The 23,811-nt window shown below is 45.1% G+C and overlaps 1 protein-coding gene across 2 annotated transcripts in view; it reads left to right on the plus strand.

Moving 5' to 3' along the window:
- The window catches only part of NDUFAF6 (NADH:ubiquinone oxidoreductase complex assembly factor 6), a 121,021-nt gene that overhangs the window by 55,969 nt on the left and 41,241 nt on the right, over positions 1-23,811 (plus strand). For both annotated transcript variants that reach the window (XM_086966021.1, XM_086966022.1), the window contains exons 3-4: positions 17,563-17,685; positions 17,903-17,959. In XM_086966021.1, the coding sequence (XP_086822147.1) occupies positions 17,563-17,685; positions 17,903-17,959 (180 nt within the window). The remainder of the gene's footprint in view (positions 1-17,562; positions 17,686-17,902; positions 17,960-23,811) is intronic.

A 23,811-nucleotide genomic window follows, 5' to 3' on the forward strand; every position in this document is an offset into this window, starting at 1 on the left:
CCACATCGAATGAAACGTCAGACAGGAATTCAACCTGCCGCTCAACATGATTCAGAAGTTCCGAACAGTCAGTGGCATCATCCATAGACCCATACAAAGAATTCAAGTCCGAAAGCAGAGACTGAGCCACATATGTCCCTTAGATGCCAGCCCGAAGTGCCAGATGAGAACCAGAATAAACCTTCCGCATGGAAGCGTCCACCTTCTTGTCCACCGGATCCCGCACAACAGCATCCTCAACCAAAGAAGTGCGCCCAACGAGACTGTCCACAAAAGAATCCACAGGAACAGAGTCCGGCAAGTCCTTGGCCATATCCTGAAGAGGATAGAGCTTATTTAAAACCAAGAGAGAGAGAAAGGGTATTCTACATATGTGTAGGGAGGGAACTCCTGGTCCCCTAGTTAATATTTTAAGCAACAGAATGGAGGAGTGTCCCCTTGGGTTTTTCTGCAAAGAAGTCTTCTGCAGTAGGAAATAGTGAGCCCAACCATTTAAAGGATACGGATAGTCCTTTTAGAAGACCCCTCACTCACCAACCTAGTTGGTGACATGCTTCATCATCGGGGTCCCACCCCGAAGGCCGAGTGCCAACAGGGTGTGCTTCGACACCTGACTACAGTGGAGCGGGATATTTCTTTTTTATATGTGCAGTGCTAAAAATACAGTGAGTGATATTAAAAAGGGGTCAACGCTACTCATTCGTGGACTTTATTCCTGAGTGGTTAAACACTCTATAAAAACAAGTGAAACGCCTATGCCTAATTAGGTAGGCTTCGGTGTTAGAGAAGTGTGGTGTATTAAAATCGAGACGTGTGTTATGTGATTAAAATACAGGTCTACATGTTTCAACCATCTTGCAATTGTCAGTTTTTGTCAGGACCAAAATAAATGACCTGGGTGGTGCACACATGCTAAGGCGTGCCCTGCTCTCGATCAATGAATAATCTGGAACCACAAACTTGTGGACCACTATAAAATTGTAGAGTAATCTTCTCCCGTGTCTGGGAAGAAAAAAAGCTCAGAGCTCTGTAATTGCCAGCTCCATGGGCGTCCGGGTTCCAAGAGCGGAATGCTCACGTAACTTGTGGCTTCTTCCTTGCGGTATAGTAACCTACTTGGATCTCATCGCGGAACCACCACCGGTGAGCTGCTCACGTATGGCACTGCGGAATTAGAGAGCTCTAAATCATACAAGTAACAACTGTGAAAAATAAAGTAAAAACTTCCAATAGTTAAAACTTTTATAATCTGATCAAAACTGGTTGTAATTCAATGCATGTGTTTGCACGCTAGTGAAGTGACACACAAAATGAACGAGGTTAGAGTTTCCCGTGGCATCTGTTGAAAAACATGTCCTTGAAAAGATGGCCGCTGCATTTGCGGATTATTAGACAGCTTCGCAATGCGCCCAGGTCTCTGATGTGATCATCAATCCTTCTCTCTCCCCCTAAACTCCGTCCCTCCCCAGCTAGCCTCGAGTTTCTGGTCTTCGGTTGCGCCAATTGAGAAACAGGGTATTTCAGAAGCTTGAACAGCTAACCCCAGACCTAGAAACGGTCTATGTGGCGTATTAGCTATTTTGATAACGTCCTGGAATATTCTGGTGAAAATTAACAAATCTAGTTTAGCTATAGGGGAGATGGGCCATGGATTCCCTCCTTGGTCGTCACCTACCCAGTCGGCCCTTAGAGAGATTTCATTTCGTCTCTCCTTGTTGTCTCTTCCCATATCCTCCCTTTCTCACCTTCCCTGTTCCCTCTCCTCTACGCTCCATTTATTTTGCCCTCCATGTTATTTAATGTTTCTCATTGAGACCTAGCTATTTGGCCAAAGCCCGGTGGAGCTACATGATAGCTATAGAGGAGATGGGTTTTGGGATTTCCCCCTCGACCGTCACCTACCCAGCCGGTCTCTGGACAGACTTTCCTTCGTCTTTCTGCCGTATCTCCCTCCCATCCTGTTTTTCTGCGTTCCTCTTCCCTCAACACTTGAGACCGATCTACTTTGTCTGATGCCAGATGGGGCCCCTGGTTTAGCTATAGGGGAGATGGACAGTGGATTCCCTCCTTGGTCGTCACCTAACCAGTCGGTCTTTAGACAGACTTCCTCTCGTCTCTACGGTTGTCTGTTCCCTTATCCTCATGTTCTCACCTCACCTACCCCCCACTTCCTTTCTCTCCTCTCCTAATGTATTGCTGATTGTCTGATGTAATGTTGTAATTGTTGATCTTTTTCTGTTACCCTGTTAAACCACATTGTTGCACTTCCTTTTGTCCCTCCTGTCGTCTCCTCCCGCATCCTCCCTCTATTTATGTCTCTCCTTCTCCCCTCTCTCAAAGTATTGAGACAGAACTTGTTTGTCTGATGCCCGATGGAGCTTCCTGGTTTAGCTATAGGTGAGATGGGCTGTGGATTCCTCCTAGGTCCTCACCTACCCAGTCGCTCTTTAGACTGACTTTCTTTTCATCTCTCCTTATTGTCTCTTCCCTTATCCTCTCTTTCTCACCTCCCCTGCCCCCTCCACTACTTTTTTCTCTCCTCTCTCTCCTCTCCTAATTGTATTGCCTATTTTTCTGGGATTTATTGTATAATTGTTGAACTTTTTCTGTTACATTGTTGATTCTCATGTAAAGCGCTCTGATACCTCTGGGTCTAGCCAGCGCTATATAAAACTCTTTAAATAAATAAATTCAATTAAATAAATCCCAGTGGTTGCTGCTCAGAATGCGCTGCTGCGACAAAAAATACCCAAATACCATCTTCATGAATCAGGCTCAGGGATAGGCAGAGAGACCGACTGTTGCAACTTTGGAAATGTAAATATGGGCGAGGCCTTTGCAGGTTTCGATTGGTGGTTGAACTTGGAGTCGTGCTAAAAGGTTGGCTCGACTCAAACAACATTTGCGGGGTGGGCGTTGCTTAGAAATACGGACTGGGATGGGTGGGTTTTCATAAAAGGGGGCTCAAGTGGGCAATGAAAAAGGGAGGTATACTAAATATAAAGATGTAGGCGTTGTTTTATCCACATAGGTATAGTTCTAAATGTGATAGGCGTGACTCCTAAGAAATGCATACAGCACTCCTGCTGTATGCATTCACTACATAAATATGCACTGGTAGATTAAATACAAAACCCCATTTAATTGCGCACATTTGTCAATGTGTCATCTGAGTAGACTACATTTCCCATAACAATGACCACCAGTAATCACTTGATGTTTTAAAATGTTTTTATTGGTTGATATGATTGTTTCAAACTTTAACCGTGAACAAGATATCAGGGATAGCGAAACGCGTCGGTTTTCTCCTCAACCTTTGGATGTGTTTGGAATAAAACAATTGAGGAATTGTAAAGCCTGCGAGTGTGTTTTTCAAAAGGGATTCGCAAGGATCCAATGTGGAAATGTTTACCGGCGGGGCTCTGCCAGGAATTTCGCACCCAACTCGGAAGCGCCAAGGGTCCGGAAAAGTGAGCCAAACTTGATATATATATATATATATATATATATATATATATATATATATATATATATATATATATATATATATGGAACAATCTCTGTTTCCCAGTTGAAACCACAGAAGATATGGACCACCACACGACTTGCTGAGTGTTACAACGAACTTTTATTATCCATTTTCCGCAGTTCAGGTAGGCATGACGCGTTTCGGGCAGGGACTGCCCTTGATCACATAACGGAAACGCAGTTGTGGTCACTTTAAATAGAGCACACACTCAATTTTTTCTCTTTCGTGATAACACCACGTGTTCTCATAGTAAACATAGAAAACAAACTACTTGTGTAAGGTGTTTGACATGTGTACAAACAATTGGTGGCTTTGTAAGGACGTCCTTGAACTATTAGCAGCATGTTTTACATAGCACAATAAAGTAAAACTTTCAATTTAGTTCAAATTACAACAAACATATATAACCGCATAAATGCGTTTTAGCTTGTGCAAGTTTTGAGCTAGCAGCATGATATAGAAAACAATACAACTGGTAAGAACATATATATACACACACTCATATAGCAATTCAATACATAACTCCATTGCACCAAATAAATAACATATAAATATGTTAAAATTGTATAAAAGACCATGTATAAAAAAGGTCAATTCATAATTATATTGCATCCATAAATAAATATTATGCTTAAAATGATTGTGCAAATGGCAATTTTTCAAAGAAATAGCTATACTTTTAGTGTAACTAGCTGTAACTTTATCCTCATGCAGTCTCAAAAATGTCACACCTTAATGTCGCGTTGTTTTGTATGTGAACATACTTTGGTTAAAGTGCTAGTGCTGTGCTGATTATAGAGAGATTGGACGACCAGGTGTTGTAAAAGCATAATTCCAATTTGTAAAAGTGCTGAGTGATATAAGTGCAACCAAGGCAATGTAAAGGTTTAAAAAGTGATGATAATGGAGAGAGATAAAATTACAGGTTCAATATAGGTCGCTTTTTGGATACTTCTTACATAGTTATTGAATCATACATTTAAGTAGTTGACAGTCACTGGTGATGGAATGGACCCAAGTAACACGTATAACAGAATACAGAGATGGGGTACAGGATGGGTTGCATTGGTTCAAGTTATAGAAAGGTATGCATATCCTCCCTATCATTAAGGCCGTTAGGGTGCTTGCTGTTGAGATTAAGAATGTATCTTGTCTCTAACTGCCTTAAAGCCTTATCCCTGTCCCCACCTCGCTTTAGTGCCGGTGCCTGATCAATGACAAAATAAGTTAGACAATTCACATCTTTATTGTGACTTATTTTAAAATGTCTGGCTACCGGGTAAGCTGGGTCACTGTTGATGATTGCACGAATGTGCTGCAGGATACGCATATATACTGGATTTTTTGTGCTGCCTACATAGCGTAGGCCGCATGTGCAGGTGAGAACGTATATAGCGTACTCAGTGCGGCAGTCATATTTACCCCTGATTGGTAGATCTTTGGTTTTAAATGGGGTGCTATATGTGGCAGTGTTGGCTCCAAAGTTACATGCCCTACAAGTTGCACATTTGCGAAAACCATTACTTGTGGGCATCCATGTTTGAATACTAGTGGACCCAGCGGGAATCTCTTTGGATAAGAGATTAGCCACGTTTTTCGATTTTCTGAATGTCACACTCGGACGTTCTGATAACGTAGTTTTCAGAATTGGGTCCGTTAGGACTATGGGCCAATTTTTATTCAAGATGTGACGTATTCTGCGTTCCTGTCTACAGTAAGTGGTGATAAGTCTTGGAGAACTATTCTCCTCTGCTGTATTAGTATCTGGCTCATTGGTGCACGGTAACAAGGCAGTTCTGGGTCTCTCGTTAGTTTTAGTCATGGCTCTTTCAAGAATGTCTTCGCTATACCCTCTCTTTCGCATACGTTCCAAACATGATTGGCTGCAGACATTGAATTGCTCTGGTGTACTGCAAATCCGTTTGAGACGTAACAGTTCCCCGTAGGGTATGCTAGCTATTAAATGACGCGGATGAGCACTTGATGCATGTAATATTGCATTTCCAGCTGATGGTTTTCTATATGCTGTGGTAATCAGTGTCTCATCAGTTATCTGCACCTGGAAATCCAAAAATTCTAGCATAGTGACACTCATGTTAGAAGTAAAATGTAGATTAAACTCATTAATGTTCAATAGTTCAACAAACTCCTGTGCACTTTGCATACTGCCCTTCCAAATAACAAAAACATAGTCTATATAACGAAGCCATGAAATAACATTGTTTTCAAACATAACCTTGTGTTCCTTCATGAGGACCTGCTTTTCCCAAAACCCCACATGCAAACACGCGTAGCTTGGAGAAAAGCAGGCCCCCATGGCTACCCCTTGCTTCTGTCTATACACATTCTTTTCAAATGAAAAGTAATTATTGTTTAAGCACCATGAGATGAGAGACAGTAACATCTTATTATGCATAGCATATTCATCAGGACGTGTATTTAGAAAATGTTCAACACCACGTAAACCACATTCGTGACGTATACTAGTATAGAGAGACTCTATATCTAGAGTTAGTAAAATCCATTCCTTTGACCAAGTTATGTTACTGAGGTGCCGTAAAAAATCACCAGTGTCTTTTAGGTAAGAGGGCATAGTTCTTACCAGGTCCTGTAAATAGAAGTCAATGTATGAGCCCACATTTTCAGTCATACTTCCTATCGCCGAAATTATAGGGCGTCCGGGAACTGGAGTAGTGTTCTTATGAATTTTTGGTAACAAATAAAGGAAGGGTAACCTTGGGTGAGAGTTGAACAAAAACTTGTGCTCATCATTTGATCATAAACCCTCAGATTTCCATTTGATAATTCTTTTTTAAGATTGTCCTTCGCTTTATTATATTTGCTCCAGGTAGTTGACTCATAACACTCGTTGTTTAACTGTCTCTTGGCTTCTAAGTCATATTGCTGCTTGGGCCACAGGACCACATTGCCCCCTTTATCAGATTTTTTGACAATAACAGAAGCATCCTTGGCTAGTTTATCAATTAGCTTGTTTAAAGAAACTTGTCGTTGATTTGGTGTGAAATTTCTGTTGCGGTTAATGGAACAGTTTAATTCTTTTATCTCCTCCACGACGCGGTCATGGAAGACGTCAATTGCGTCTCTTGGCATCAGTGGAATGAAGGTGGACTTAGGTTTGAAAGGGCTTTCCCCCGCACCCTTTTGTAATAAATTCAATTCTCTTAATTTTGCTTGTGTTGGTGCTTGGGAATTCAACTCATCTTCATTGTTCAAGCCGTGTAATGCCCATAATGCTGGTATTTCTCCGACCTGCAAGCCAGAGGAGTTAGAGGCTTCCTGCTTGTTTTGTTTATCTTCTCCCAGATTTTTTAGGGCATGAAACTTTTTGAGTTTTAATTTTCTGATGAATAGAAATAAGTCTACACGTGTAGAAGCATAATCAAAGTTAGTGTTAGGGCAGAAGTTTAAACCCAAAGAAAGCAATTGTTCCTCAGCTTTTGTGAGAGTCATGGTGCTGAGGTTAACTACAGTGTTGTCACTTATTGTTTCTTTTTCCGCCAGTAGTTTTGCCTCTTTTTTGGCTTGCCTTTTGCGTTTTCTCCGGGCGGTTTTTCTAATGGTGTTCCGCCTTCGTCGGCTTGCTTTCTTTCCTTTCTCGGTCTCAGGGTTTTCAGGCGATCCTGCACTAAAAAATCAACTTCTTCACCTAAACCTGGAATAGTATCTACGGGTTCCATACTATTTGAACTTGAACCCGCTGAGCTTAAACTGGACTCACTTGTAAGAGATATTGTGTCTAATTCAGGTGAGTCTCCAGCCGCTGTAGTCTGTTTAGCTTCCAAGATATTTGGTTTGGTTGTCACTGTTCCCTTCATTTTACGGATGTTTTCATACTTCTTAGCAAAAGTGTAGATCTGGCCTCTTTCATAATCCTCCAGGTCTCTGGCAAATTTATGTACTTTTCTATTTTGTATTTTTTCTTCATATTTTTTCAAACGTTCTTTAATTTCATTCATTTTTTTAGAAATCCAGTCCTGGTTTTCCATTTTACTTAGATCCTGTTCCATTTCCTCAATTTCCTTAGCGAGGGCTAAACGATCTATGTCAGCATACTTAATTAAAATCCTTATAAGATTCATAGATTGCTGTAAATTACTTTCCCCCCACTCGAGTAGCATTGCTGGATTAGGGTGCTCGAAGCTAGGAGCTAATAGTATGCGCAGACCCCGAGGGACCCGATTGACTTCCACGTATTTTGTCAAGGATTTGCTTTCCCACCATTTAGTTAGCTCTGCTCACATTTTTTTCTCCAAATTTTTCAACAACAGATTAGCGGGGAGGAGGAGCTTCGCGGGCAACCAAGATGGCCGCATAAGCTCGGAGCTCCGCGGACCTTCCGATCCTCCGCAACTATCCTGCCCGTAATCCTGATCCACGAGGGTGGATACTCGTTGCTGAGGGCTCACTGGGGCGAGCACCGTTTTCAGAATCCAAATCGGTGCCTCCTACGCGGAGCTACGTCGAGTGGGACTCCGTGCCAGCTCAGTGCCATTGTCTCTGCGGCCTCCGCCGCTACGCTTTGCTGATCTGCGGAGTGCCTGCCTGCCTTCGTCAGCGGAGAAGTGTACTGGACAGCGGTGCTATTTGGACTGCGGAGCTAGCCTGGGACGGTATCCCGGTGTCACCCCGGGAACATCTTCGACTCTCTGGGCTTGGACTTGCCTGGCATAGCCCTTTGTTCCTTGGGACCTAACATGGCGGGTAAGGGGGACCTCGACAAGCCGTCTAGCAGAGGAGTGCGCGGCAAACCGCAACAGCAGCAGAATCGGATTGAGCGCTATACTCAGCCGAAGACACCGCCTGTTACTGGTCCCTCTGCGAAGAGCATCCCACATTCGGGCTCGCCGGACGGCTCTGAGCCCACCTTGAGCGACATTTTGGGAGCCATTACGAATTTCCGGGCGGACATGCAGCAACAACATGAAGTCCTCACGCACAAGGTGGATGGCATGGCCGTTGATCTGTCCCTCATCAGAGCCGACTTGGGCAAAACCAATGATAGGGTTAGGAATCTGGACATCAAGACGACCAGTCTCACGGGAGACGTCTCGGACTTGCAAACTGAAGTCCGGAACCTGCAGAGGACAGCGGAGCAATTCGCGAGGCGGCTGGAGGACTTTGAAAGCCGGGCCAGGCGACAGAACGTCCGCATTGTCGGTGTGCCGGAGGGTTCGGAGGAGGCGGCGACGGACCTCCTCGTTGAAGATCTGATCAGGACTCATCTGGCCCCGCCTGGCCTCAGCAACTTTTTCTCGGTGGAGCGTGCCCACCGAGTACCGGGTGGCCCGCCGAAGACGGGCGTGGCACCTAGACCCATCGTGGCCCGGCTGCTTAATTTCCGTGACAGAGATGCTGTCCTGCAGGCTTCCAGGCGACATGGACCACTTAAATTCCAAAATGCTGATGTCCATTTCTACCCCGATTTCACCAGGACGGTTCAGCGACAGCGCCAAAGCTATGCTGGGGTGAAGCGGCGACTACGAGACCTAGGCTTCAAGTACTCTATGATGTTCCCTGCCAAGCTCCGGATCGAACACGAGGGTCGTGCCCTGTTCTTTGACTTCGCTGAGAACGTTAGTGACTGGCTGGACACTCTATCACCGCGCCGAGAAGCACAGGAGGACCATGAAGGTGGCGCGGCTGGCGGTTCGGACCTATGAGACTTGGCTCTGTAGTGGGTGATTAATTGATTCTCTTGCTTGCCTCGGTGGCCTACCTAATGTGGCTTTGAGATGCCGTACTATCTTTCCTGTCAGTACATGGAGGGTGGCGGGAGGTGTTCGCGGAGATTCCTTACTCCTCTGGGTGTCTTTTCGTAGAGTAGTTATGGGGCGACAGGCACACTGCTGGTTGGGGGGGCTTTTTAGTCACATGCAGGGGTGCAGGGTGGGGGGTGCAACTTTGGGAGTTTTGTTGTTTGTATGTTCTATCTCTTTTTCTTCCTTGAGGCAATGGACTGCGTGTTTTCATATGCAATTGACGTTTGAGTTGGATGGGGTCGGGTGGGGCGGGTTGTCCGGCGATGGGGGGTAGGAAATTGAAAGTGCTTAGCTGGAATGTCAATGGATTAGGTGATCGGATTAAGAGAGGGGTGGTGACTCAGCTGCTTAAAAGGAACATGCCTGATGTTGTATTATTACAGGAAACGCACTTAGTTGGGAACTCTTGCAGGGCCCTGAATCGTAAGGGTTACAAAATGGTTGCCCACTCTGGGTTCTCCTCGGGCTCCCGGGGGGCGGGCATCCTTGTGCGTGCGTCCCTTCCTCTTGAAATAGACGTCACGCTCCTGGATGATAGAGGACGCTACGCTGCTGTGGCGGGGAGATGGGAGGGGCGTTCCTTGGCCCTGCTATCAGTTTATGTTCCCCCTGGCCTCCAATCTAGCACCTTCCGGGACCTTGGTGGCGCCATTTTGTCCCTGCCTTCGGGCCTGTTGATCCTAGGGGGTGATTTCAATTCAGTCTGCTCTGGTACTCTAGATCGCCAGCCACCGAGAGACCTCCTGGGTTCCCAAACGTGGCTGCCGACCTTCCTTGACTCTATGGGTCTGGTGGATTGTTGGCGGTTATTGCATCCGGCGCTTCGTCAGTTTTCATTCCTTTCCGGGGCCCATGGCAGCCTGTCCCGCCTGGATTATGTCCTCACCCTGGCGGCGCAGTCGCCTGCCGTTTCTGAGGCGCGTTTCCTGGCGAGGGGCGTTTCCGATCACTCGCCGCTGTGGGTCTCCTTCGATTTCGGGGTCCTTCTGTCCAGCCGCCCGGCAGCGGTAAATCCCTGGTATTTCCGCAACCATAATACGCGAGCACTTCTGGCTAAGGCCATCGGCCTATATTTTACTGAAAATACTGGATCCGTGGGCTCTGCAGTCACTCTGTGGGAGGCCTTCAAAACAGTGTTGCGGGGTGAAGCCCTGGCTCTCATTGCGGCGGCTAAACGATCTCGTGATGCTGATCTTATGCAAGTTGAGGAGGAGGTCCTGGATCTCGAATCCCGCCTGTGGCCTGAGCCCGACCCCTCTCTCCTGCATGAACTCTCTCTGAAACAATCTGAATATCACGATCTCGCCACGAACGCAGCCCTGATCTTAGCGAAGGAGCAGCAAGGCCGCATCTACGATGTCGGGGACAAGGCTGGTAAATTGCTGGCCTGGTTGGACAGGCGGGAAATGGCAAGCCGGGTGGTCCCAGAGATCCTGGGTGAGGACGGAGTGGTGGTTACTGATCCGAGTGCCATTGCCGAGTCTTTTGCGGACTATTTTCGGGGAGTTTATACATCCGGTTCGGATCGCTCCGAGGCTGACTCCTCTGAATTCCTCTCGGCGATAGACCTTCCTTGTCTCTCTGAGGAGGACAGGGTCGACATGGACCGGGACATCACTGCGGACGAGATCGCTCTGGCGATCCGCGCTTTGCGTGCAGGCAAAGCAACCGGACCCAATGGTATACCGGTTGAACTGTACAAGATCCGGCCGGACGTGATCTCCCCTCATTTGAAGGATATGTTCCTCAGTGCCCGCGAGGATGGTGTCTTTCCCCTGGACCAGCGACTGGCCACTATAGTGGTTATCCATAAGGATGGCAAGCCGCGTGATGTTTGTAGATCCTACCGCCCCATTTCTCTCCTTAATGCTGAACCCAAGATCCTGGCCAAACTGTTGGCTAATCGGTTGGTCGGGGTTATAAGCGACCTGGTGCACCCGGACCAGTCCGGTTTTATTCCCCGCCGCAATACTGCCCTTAACCTGAGACGCCTGCACGGGGTTATGGCCAGGGTTCACGCCATTACGGAACCAGCGGTACTGGCCTCCCTTGATGCCACGATGGCCTTTGATTCCCTGGAATGGAGCTATTTGTGGGCGGTGCTGACGAAACTTGGGTTTGGACCGGGTTTCCTGGGCTGGGTGCAACTCCTTTATGCTAGCCCTCTGGCTGCTGTCACGGTTAACGGTCGCATGTCTGCTCCCTTTGCGCTTCAACGCGGCACCAGACAGGGCTGTCCCTTGTCTCCGCTCCTGTTTGCGCTGGCTCTAGAGCCTCTTGCGGCGATGCTGCGCACGCACCCTGACCTGCATGGGATCTCCTGGTCCCCGGGCTTCGAGGACAGGGTCTCCCTGTACGCAGACGACATCCTGCTCTACCTCACCTCCCCTTGCAAGTCGCTCATTGTGGCGTGTGATGTGCTCAGGCTGTTCGGGCGCTACTCCGGCCTGATTATTAACTGGGCCAAATCCTCCCTTTACATTCTCAAGGGTGACACGCCGCGCCTCCCCAGAGGTTGTAATATACAAGTGGCCGGACAAGGCTTTAAGTATTTGGGGATTTACATCTCGCACAACCCTAAGGCAAGGTACGACCACAACTTACTCCCCCCGCTCCACCGACTGCGGAGGGATGTGGAGAGTTGGCGTAAACTCCCTCTCTCGCTACTGGGCCGGGCGGCGTTATTTAAAATGATGTCCCTGCCCAGGTTTCTGTATGCCTTGCAGAATACTCAGGACCTTGTTCCGGCCCGCTATTTCAGGGAGATTGAGAGCCTGCAGCGTGCCCTTCTTTGGGATGGTCGACCTCGTGTCGCTGTCCGGAAGCTTACCATGCCGTGGTATGACGGGGGCATTGCGTTACCAGACGTGCGGAGGTACTACTGGGCCTCTCAATTTACCGCTATCAACCATGGTTTTTACGGTCCCGTGGACAGCCCCGGCTATGCCATGGACCGATGGCTCTTGCACGGGGGCAATTACTATCGTGCCCTCTATTCTAGATCCTTTGATCGAAATCTCACGGGCCCGACCAAGGCGGCGGTCCACGCGTGGCGAACGGTTACCAAGATACTGGTCTGGCAGGGCAGACTGACGAAATTCACCCCTCTCTTCGATTCCGACATTTTGGGCAAGCTCTGGCACACCAGGGGCTTCAACAAGTGGGACCTCATAGGGATCTCGAGGGTTGAGGACATGCTTTCCAGGGGGGAGGTCAAGACTTTCCCGCAGCTGCAGGCGGAATATAAATTGAGTGGAACGGAGTTCTTCCGCTACGCCCAGCTGCAACACGCAATAATCGCCGCCAGACCGGAGGAGGGTGACATCCCCGAGAGCTCTCCCTTGGAGGACAGAGTGCTGGACGGGCATATGCCGGATAGCGCCATTTCTCTGTCCTACAAAAAGCTGATAAACGTTCAGGTAGACCTCCTCCGGCGCTTGCGGGAGCAGTGGGTGGCCGATGGGCTGGAACTGGACGATGAGGACTGGCAGAGTGCTGTTTCCTCCCCTAAGGAGGTCGCCATTTCCTCACGTCTGCGGCTGGTCCAGTTCAAAATCCTTCACCGAGTGTACGTTACCGGCCCCAGGCTTGTGCATATGGGCTTCTCGCCGGACGGCCTTTGTCGTCGTGGCTGCGGAGCCCTTGCCACCTTTCTGCATATACTGTGGGAGTGTCCCGTTATTGCCCCGTACTGGGAGAGGGTCCATAGAGTGATGCGAGATGTGACTGGAGTTGAGCTAGCTGCGGAGGCGCGTAGGTGCCTCCTCAATGTCTGGGAGCCAAATGACTATAACACGGCGCAGACCCGATGGGCTACTCTGGGCAATATGGTTACTAAACGGGACATAGCGCAGAAATGGGGATCTAACGTGGCCCCCCTGGTGGTGCAATGGAAGGCCAACATGGATTGGTGCATGTTGCGTGAAAAGACTGTGTACACTGCCAGGGGGCGGCCTCAGACATGGAATAAGGTGTGGGGAGCTTGGAACGCTTACAGAGGTGATTTGTGTCTACCACCTGAACCGATGCCCCGGGATGAACGCTTATCGCCATAGACGTTGACGACAGCTATGCTACTCTTGTCCTGATTCTCCTGTTCTTCCTCCCCCCCCCCCCTCTTTTCCTGCATCCTGCTTTAGTTCTTTTCTATAACTTCTCTAGCCCCTGCCGCCTCCTACTGACTCATGGTCCTTTTTCCTTCCATTGCCTTTTCTGCGCCCCCGGGCGCTTCTGTTTACGTTTCTGTGTGTAAATAAAATAAAAAATCAACCTGCATTGTTCTGACATGAATCGCTTGGCACTATGACCGCTCTGATACTTTGCTGCCTTGCCTCCGGGATGTTAGGCTGAATAGCTGTGTGCTTTATTACAATAAAGGTTTTAAAAAATTTTTTTTTTAAAAAAACAACAGATTAGCGTCTTTATTAGCTTCTTCAGTATTGTCCTTTTGAGCGTTCTTGTTAGTGTTTTTGCTTTTATTTTTAGCCACATTATCAAAGAGCGCATCGGCTTCCTGCTCTCTCTCCCGTACTGCGTTGCTCAACATAATGCCTGTTTCCTTCAGTTTTGTTTGACTGCAGTAATTAATGACCTGCACGTTTGAGAGCAACTTGGCGTTTTACATGAAAATGGAAATTCTCGCTGAATTACATTAAGTCGTAGCCCCGTCTTGTGTATGCTTTTCGGATTACTCACCGGAGACGAGGTCAAGCCGTCGCGGGTCCTCCGACTCAAGCGTCGGCGTCCTCGATTACCGGTTTTCGTTCTATCGCAGCTCACAAGGGGTTCAGCCAGCCTGTAGGTTTCCTTCCGGAGCAGCAGAGTTGTCGGGTTGAAGGCGGCTTCCAACAATCGAGGCGGGGTCCGTAAGGGCGAAAGCAACCAGAAACTTCCGCATTGGATATGGAACAATCTCTATTTCCCAGTTGAAACCACAGAAGATATGGACCACCACACGACTTGCTGAGTGTTACAACAAACTTTTATTATGCATTTTCCGCAGTTCAGGTAGGCATGACGCGTTTCGGGCAGGGACTGCCCTTGATCACGTAACGGAAACGCAGTTGTGGTCACTTTAAATAGAGCACACACTCAATTTTTTCTCTTTTGTGATAACACCACGTGTTCTCATAGTAAACATAGAAAACAAACTACTTGTGTAAGGTGTTTGACATGTGTACAAACAATTGGTGGCTTTGTAAGGACGTCCTTAAACTTTTTGAAGCATGTTTTACATAGCACAATAAAGTAAAACTTTCAATTTGGTTCAAATTACAACATATATATATATATATAGATATATATATATTCACGTGATGTCATGTGATCAAGGCTTTTGGTAGCCGAAACGCGCCATGGCAGACTGGTGTTGGGCAAAATAAACTTCTTAACACCTAAAGAACGGGTCTCGTTTCTTCCTGAATGTTCGGCTGGGCATGCTGAGAAAAAGGACGACAACATACCGCATATATATATATATATATATATATATATATATATATATATATATGTACGTATGGTTATGTACATGAAGGCTTGAAAAACACTAATCAAAGCAAAGCTTAAAAAAACCACCTAATTACAAACAGAATTGCTTTAACTTAAACGGAGGCGAGACCTATTGCATTTTCAATGCTTGTTACAACTTTCATCCGACGTTTTTACACTTAATTGTGTTAAGTTTTTAAGATCTGCTTCAAAGATAAGAACCACTAGAGGTGACTGATGGTCACATGGTCACATGAGTATTTGCTAATTTTGCACTATGTGAGGCTGCTATAAAAAGTTTTGAAATGTGTGTCATTCTTCAGGTCCAGGTGTAGTTTATACGTTAAATTAATGTTAAATTAGGATGTTATTGATTATATCTTTAAGAGAAGAAAGGGTTGTTGGATGTATTATGATTGTAAGAGATTAATGGGGATAACCACATGTTACGGATCTCGTGCTGTCGTACCCGGCACAGTTTGTTGATTTATGGAAAATGTTTTCCCTTGAGGTAAGTGTGTCCCAGTTCTGAATGTGACTTGGTCATTTTCTGGGAGGTGTTGGAAGACTTGAGTGAGACCAAGCTGAAATTCAGTTTGCCACTGTGAACCTACTGGTCTGATACTTTTTGTAGCAAGTCCCCAGGAAGCTCTGCAGCAAGTTTTGAAATATTTGAAAACTTTCTTCTGGTGCCTCAGCAATCACGGGGATACACTTCTAAGGCTCTGGGTCTTCAAAGAGACGCACTTGGAGACTTTGAGGCTGAAAGGCAGAGGCAAACAGCAAAGCCTAGTCGAAGCCCAGATGCTGCTGGTTAGCTGGGCACTTTAGGGAAGAGGTTTGTTGGAGTGTGTTGTGTTCCTGTAGCCAGACAGGATGTGAGCCAACTGACCCTTGGAGTCCACTTCTTTGTCATGGGTACAAGAGGGAGCATGTCCTGTGCTTCAGGACTCCTCTCAGCTTACAGACAGCAGGTCCAGTCCTCTTCTGAAATTCCTCAAGTCCAGAAAGTTTTCTAAGGTTTGTACCTTGAGAGACCACATTTACGCCTGGCACCAGCTACTGGGAGAGGGTGATCCCATGGGCACTTCCTAACCAATGGAGTGAAAGTTCCTGGGGTCAACCCTACCCACTTTTTCAGCAGTTCCTGTTTGCCCTCCTGACAACAATCCTACAGTGCCCCTCACTCTCAAAATCTGAGATGGGGAAACCTTTCCCCCTTGTGCAAAGCCTATGTCCCCACCTAGAGTTGTGGACAGTCTCCTCATCTGTGGTCACTCAAAAGCAGGTATGGAGTTAGCTTTCTTTGCACTGGGTTTGGTGCCAGCCTGACTGTGGGGACAAAGACTGGTGCTTTCCAAGTGTCACCTAACATTTGATTGTGACAGGGGGCAGGCCCCTTTGAAGTTAATTACGTGCCTGGGCAAAGCCCAACTGTTCATCCTACAAGGGGAAGAAAACAATTCCCAACTCCCACCCATTTTCTCTGTCCTGGGAGCATTTTTCAAACCTCTTTCACATCTAATTCAGACCAAGTACTGGTTGAGCAGTTTCTGGAATTGTGCAAAATGTGCAGTGGGTGGGATAGGATGGAGTAGTGACTGATATTTGATGGAAGATGTGTGATACTGAATTCATTTAAAATGTGTTGGCAGGCTTGAGCCCACAATGGTTGCCTGAGATTCTCTGATTACTTAGCACTCCTGCTGTATGCATTCTGGCAAGCTCTGATAGTTCAGGTGGTATGGAAAGTGTTGATAGTTTAAGTGTTCTGGGGCACATGGCATGGGCTGTTTAAACCAGATTTGGCATATGTCTGGATATGGTGAGTATGCTAGAGGCGGTGCATAGATGTGATTGTGGTGAGCCAGGTGGGTTGGCACTATGATAGTTTTTAGCAGTGATCCATGATCGATTGAGCAAGGAGTTTTTCAAAGGTGACATCCTGTTGTCTTGGCAGAAGACACTTAAGAGTAAGGGCAATTGCATTTGTCCTCCGAGAGAGGAGAAATGGTGGAGTCGTAGCAATTTGGGTCAAGCTAGACTGACAAGTGAGTACTTTTTTACTGGAGAACTCATTCATAATATAGTTAGGTCAGTCTTTACAAGGGCCTTTTCCCAGAAGCCGAATGTGTTAGGAAGGCTTTCTCCAACTTGGATCCAAATCTGCAGAAAATGTATTTCTGCTCATTGAGTCTTTAATTAAATAAAATGAATGTTCTTTAAGCCTTAGGCATGCGTACAACCTCTCATTACAAGCACCAACCATCTAGATTCACTCTCTAATTCTGTCACAGCAATCAATCTTTTTAAGGTCTTTGCTATTTTTATCTAGATTTGCACTATGCAAATATACCGTACATTCATACATACTTTCGTACATACATTATCTGTTTTTGTTTCAGAATTTTGCTATAGGCTTTGTCCACCCGGCATAGTGATCCTCCAGAGAGTAATGCAATGAGAAGCCTGCAATTTGCAATTAATTTTGCCTTTCCCCAAGAGTAGTGAGGACTCTTCTCCTTCATGCATTTTAAGTATAATCACTACAATGTTTTGACCAACAGGAGAGAATTCCACACAAAGTTCTCTACTTGAGCTCGCTTTTCAATGCAAGATATTCCAGCCTTTTGTGTATCGCACAAAATGCAGTCAACAGCCTCTTGAAACTAGAGGGTTTTCTACTTTAAATATATTTGTTATATTTCTTTAGGATACTAGTCCTATTGTGTTTTGTAGATTTCACCAGAACTTTCTTTTTTCCAGGTCAAAGACATGGTATCACAGAAGAACATTGGTCTTATGAGGATGCAGTTTTGGAGGACAGCTGTAGAAGACATTTATCATGACAACCCTCCACATCAACCAGTTACCATGCAGCTCTGGAAGGTGCAAAAAAAGAGAACCTCATTTTGTTTGATGGATGGGGTATAAATGCTGTCAGTCTGCAAGCTGTTTTGTTCTGAGTAAATTGTTATCCGTGCAAGAAGTGTCTCAGTTTGTTTTGAGTTGTGATTTCCATTTCTATGGTGAGGTCCCTACTCTGCATCTTCCATTTCTTAATGTCTTCATGTACTTATTGAAATATTTATCTTTACCCTTTTAGGCAATTAAGCGGCATAACCTCACCAAAAGATGGTTCATGAGGATCATTGATGAAAGAGTACGTTCACATTTCTAATTTTAATATGAATTAATCTATTGTTTATTATTCACTTGGACGACTATTTATGTGAATGATAACAAACAGAGTAGCAGTAATCATGATAATGCACATTTCCTTGACTGTCTTCCTCGGAGTTCTTCTATCCCTCCCGTTTGTTTGTTGGTGAGAAGATGATGATCAACTGTTTTGTTCATGACAGACATGGTAAAAATTCCAGCCCTTGACTTGCAGCTGAGCACAACATAGACTTTTTTGTCAAGCTGAGTACATACCACACATTTCAACAGTTATCTAAACATTTGAAGTGTCCAGAGGTGTTGTGGCCGAGTATGTCTTTACCTCCAGAAAGGACCTGATAATTCGCTAAATTCTCCACGTCTCCTCTCATGGTGTACATTACATTCTCTTTGAGAAGCAAGCACCAAACGTTTCGTTTTGCATATCACATTGTATCTGTTGGTGGTTGTTCTTTTCTGCTTACTTTTGCAAGGACCATCTTGGCCACTGTCGTAGTTGAGTGCATAAAATAATTTGCCATGCTGGGATAATGTATCTTGTATATGGTATCCAGCCAGCTGCACTAGCCATTGGCCTGTAATCATAACCGTTTCACCTGCTGTTCAGTACGTTATCCATCTAGGGCATCCCCTCCAAATATTTGCCACATCCTCTTCCCCACACACTTCACAATATCTATCCTAAACATCCTATATTGTTTTTTTTCTTCGCTGTAACCAGGTCATAGTACCACCTATCAACAATTTGTAAACTCACCTCCATATGTTAGACATTCATAGTAGACTTGCATTTTCTTTCATGTAAGGACTCCCTCTCTATTGTTTAGAAACCTCTCTCGGATTCTTTTTCCAACCCCAAATGCTACTTGTGTTAAAACATCTAGTGTATATCAATGAATTCTGACATGTTGTGGCTTTAAGAAATAGAACTCAACTTTGAATTCAGTAAATGCCTTAGTGACGGAGTTTTTAATTTTCAGGGTCATAATTCAGTGTCTAATCTAGACTTAGTGTTGCCTTTTTTCCCTCTTTTTAATGACAAAGTGACATTTGCATATCATAAACGATTTAACCTGCCTCTTTCAAAACCTGACTGTGATCGTTCTACGCCTTTTCCAACTAACCACTAAATATCAAACCATCTAGTGGAGGTTTAAAATCTGGGTTCATGTGAATTGCTAGCAAAGGAACATAACAATGTAGTCTTCAACACGGAGTATGCACGTTTATCCCACGATTCTATAAAAGTCATACAAAGATCAGGGTCTAAGTTGTCTGAGAAGATACAAGATTATCCATAAGGGTTTACTTACTACTACCTGCTTCATAAATCTCCAGTTCCTTTTCTGTACAATAAAAATATCAAGTGTTTACTTACCTACAGCTGAGCTGTGTGGTTTTACTGTTCCACCTCTGGTCATGACAAGCGCTTACTCACCTGCATGCATAAGTATTCTCTTGCTTGCTCTTTCTTTTATTGCTTCCCATGTTGGCTTAAAGATCTGGTTTTGGAATCTTCAAATTTCTTTCTGTGGTACTTCGACATAGAAAACCTCAATTGGATATAAAGATTTTGGCATTAAAGACATCTTCATGGGCACTATTATTCCCAGCCACAAAATGTATTGGAATTGACATTTTTACATCTAATGTTTTACCTCCCTTAACAGTTATGGATAATGGGCCTTGTGCAATATATTTACTTCTCCTCCTGACTTTTTCTGCAGTTTTGCCACACGCAGTGGCAGGGGCACGAGGTCCCCTATTTCTTACTTTTCCTTTGGTGAGAGAGTGAGATCAAACATCTCTGTCTTGTTAATATTGATACGCCAAACAAGGGCAAAGTAGAACTATGACACCCCACCACTCGAAATTTAATAAAGCTACCTCGCTCCATTTCCTTCTCTGCAGGGGCGGCTGGTCCATAGGGGCGTCGGGGCAGCGCCCCCCTTGTCACAATCACGAAAAACTGTTTGCAGGCAGCAAGAAATGTAAGCAGACGGTAGACGCAAATAATTCGTCTCATCGTCTGTTTACATTTCTGGCCTGTGCTGGCAGCAGGTGCTTCATGGTCTCAAATGCGCATGCGTCATTCAACAATAACTCACAGCGCATGCAACAGGAGAGAGCAGTAGGAGTCCAGAGCAGTGGACTCCTACTGCGCATCTGCGAGCCAGGGGCGCTTTTTATTCAGCACGGCCACTTCATTGCTCTACATTAGGCATGCTGCGCATGCGTAGTGTAGTGCAGGAGTGTGCAGATAGGCTCCTGCTCGGGCGGTGACATACAGTCGCCCTATGCCCTGTAAAATAGCAGTATACCGCCGAGTAGCCTCCCCCTGTCGCACATCCAGTCCTATGATTTGTCCAGGAATACGTGATGTGACACGGGACCGGCGAAGGAGATGCCTCACCCGGGTAAGTTTCGTTTATTTCTTTTTATTGTATCTAATAATTACCCCCGAACACCTCCCCCCCCCTCCTTCACCCCCCTCCGACCTCCGCTGTACCCCCTGGGACACATGGTCTGTTTACGAGAACCATAGGGTTTATTGAACTAGTGAAAGCAGAAAATATGTGATAAGCTCGATCAGGTGATTTCTTCATGACAAGTAGCGCTATGATGATTTTGTTTTCAACCCAATAACAAAGCAAACGAAGAGAACGACTAGACCTGTTGCGTTTTCATATCTAAGGGTGGCGTTTTCTGTCTCTTTATTTCTAACTTCATAGGAAGGAACCAGAAGCGGCGTTAATCACCTCCTCTTTCTTCAGTAAGGGAGACTCGTGTTTGTTAGTAGAATGCTCTGACCTGACCTCAGTGAACTACAAACGGAGAAAAACCCTATCCTACTTAGACCCTCTTTGAAGCAAGCAAATATAACGAACCACCACACACAGCATTCACAAAGATGCGTTCTTTTTCAAGGCAACAGTCTCGATGGTTCTGGAACATATGATGTATGCATGCCTTAAGTATGTGATTCCTTAAGATAAATTGCACAAGTGCGGAGGTAGTCTAATTTAGTCGTGTGTACTGGTCTCTACACATGCATACATCATGCTTTTAAATTTCCACGCCAGTGTATAAACACGGGGTGTTTTCAAGGGAGTGTCAGCTCAGTTGCCTATTATTTGTTGTAACATTTTTTTAATGCATTGTTCCTACAACGCATTGCCACTTCCTAGCACTAATAGCAGCATCCACACCATTTTTTGGTGACTAATCATCACGTTTATTGAATGGCACAATGAGGTTGTAGAGTATTTGGTCATGAGAGGAGCAAGGTCAAATCCAGAATTTGAAAGTCACAAACTACGAACAGAGAGTCCTTGCCTCTTCTTGAAGCCGTCCTCATTAATTAGTTTTTTTCTTAATTGCAAGTCTGGTGGCTTCTTCAGGTTTAAATAGGCCGGAGTCATGCAGGTAGATGAATGGAATATACTTTTAAACTACTTTACTTTCATATAATAATAATGTATTTTAAAACAAAGTATGCAGCATTCTTCCAGTCCAATCTTGTGTCTATAAAGAGGCAGCGTGTTACTGTTAATCAGAATGGAGCTCCACGAAGGATCTAGTTAACAAGGTGCATCGGCGCACCTGTGTGTCTGTGGCGTGTCTTGAACAGCAGTGGCTGTTGGAGTGGCTAGTAAGGTATGATAGCCTGATAGGCCTGAGTGTAGTGCATCATCTTTTGAAACAAAGGTTAGCACCGTGTACAATACTCTGACATTGTCGGAGAAGGAGCCAGCCAACTAATGGTAAATAGACACAGGCTTCTATTAGGCGCGGGTGTTGAGGGCGGGCATTGAGAAGCAGAATACCTTTTGTAGGGGAGAGAATGTCTATTTTGGGCTTACCATCCTGGACGCTATAGTTATTGTTTCTTTATATCTAGTGCAGTGACTTTGGCCCTGGCTGTGTGCAAGGGCAGACTGGCGTCAGATCTTTGCACATTCAGAACTAGTACCTTGCTGTTCTGAACGCCATGGAGGTTAAGTGTTCCAAACTCATATTGAAGTTAAAGCACACACTGTACTTCATAGCAGAGGGGCGTGATATTGGAGGGGTATTTTATGTGGAACACATGCTTCAAATATGCATACTCCAAGAACTAGCTTGAAAATGAAAATTATAACTGGCTATTGGCTGGCTTGCTAAGAATCCTCGCTCAATTGTCCAAGATTTCATCACCTGTTCCTTCTTTAAGCGCAGTATATCTCGATTTGGGGATTCATATTAAATAATGTCACACTAAATAGAAAGGTAAAGGAAATGAGATAGCATGGCGTTTTACATACATTCTATATTTGGCATTGTGTTCATTCATCAATGTGTCCTTGTTTCCATTATTTCAGATATCCAGTTTTGCTTTTTCCCAATTGCTTCTTGGCTGTATTTGGCTTTTTCCGTTTCTCTGCTTCATCCCATCAGCCAACTCGAGCATTTACTTTTCACCCCAATTATTTTTCTTAACATTTCTTCCCCATTATTCAACCCCCTCCCCCCTCCAAACACGAACACAATTCCTCCTATTCCTTTTCGCTTTTCTCGGTCTCCCGGCCCATGTGCCACATCTGTGTCCCCCTTGTTTCTTACCATCAGCGATTTCCCTCAGTGTCTTCGATGGAGTTACTGATGTCTGCCGAACCCCAAGAATCTTTGTTTTTCTATGTCAATGAGAATTATGTCCCTGTGCCACGTACCAAGAATCCTTTATGCTTTGTGTCACCAGCAGTCTAGTCTCCGTTACATTTCCTTCGCGCATTTAGAAAATAAAATGGAATATTTGTGTAAACAGTCCCTGCCACATGACACAATGCAACCAGCTGACTGTGAAAAACATTTCACACTGTCCCAGGATCTGAGAACTAAATATGCTCCAATGCATATTTAAAATTACTCCGTGTTAGCTATGCCTTTGTGCATCAAGAAGGGGACAGCTCGAATAAGTATGAAAATTGGTACAGGATTAAAGTTTATAATACAATTCACAATTTCGATGGTGTCCTCAATTAAACTTAAAAGGTTGATTTTAGTGCTTCCCCAATTAAACAATTTCCAGCTACAGCCAAGTATGATAGATAGATAGATAGATAGATAGATAGATAGATAGATAGATAACATTGGTAAAGCGGAGATTTACGGTTAAGTGAAAACAATTGGTAAAAAAAACAATAAGAAATTCCCTTAAAACCTTTGGATACATTGATGTTATTTTACTATTTGCACTACAAAACAAACAGAAATTCACCATTAATGAAAAGCAACAAATGTGTTACCTACGCTCTACTCATCATGCCATCTTACTCAAATGATGGCATAACTAGTGACATTATCGATGACATGTAAACAGCACAAAACAACACCGCAACGAAATATGTCTAAAAGCGGGACTGGAAACAGTGTACAAGGAAAGTTTACAATGTGTGTTTTATATATGAAATAGCTGTTGCGGTATGGTCTAATACTGCCTAAGCATAGTGAGGTTGGTGCAAGAAAGGGTGAGCGGGGGGAAGGCGGGGGCAAAGACAGAATGGTATGCTTATGATATAATAGAGTTCCAAATGTCAAGGGTGACGTGCTGGCACAGCTCTGTGTTGTAACTGTACTTGTTTACTTTTCATTTTTGATAGAGCGCCGCATAGCAATAGTGGATTTAATAAATTCCAGTTATTTACAGTGGAATAGTCGGAGCGCTGCCGATCATCAGTGGAGAAACAGATCAAAGGGACGCTGTTACACAGAAATGAGGTGTATTGTCAGCCATGTAAGGGGTCAGACACAGAAAGAGAGGACGAGGCGCTGCATTTATGGGTTGAGCTGTTT

This window comes from Lissotriton vulgaris, chromosome 4_1 (genome assembly GCF_964263255.1).
Source record: "Lissotriton vulgaris chromosome 4_1, aLisVul1.2, whole genome shotgun sequence".
NCBI classification, from domain to species: Eukaryota; Metazoa; Chordata; class Amphibia; order Caudata; family Salamandridae; genus Lissotriton; species Lissotriton vulgaris.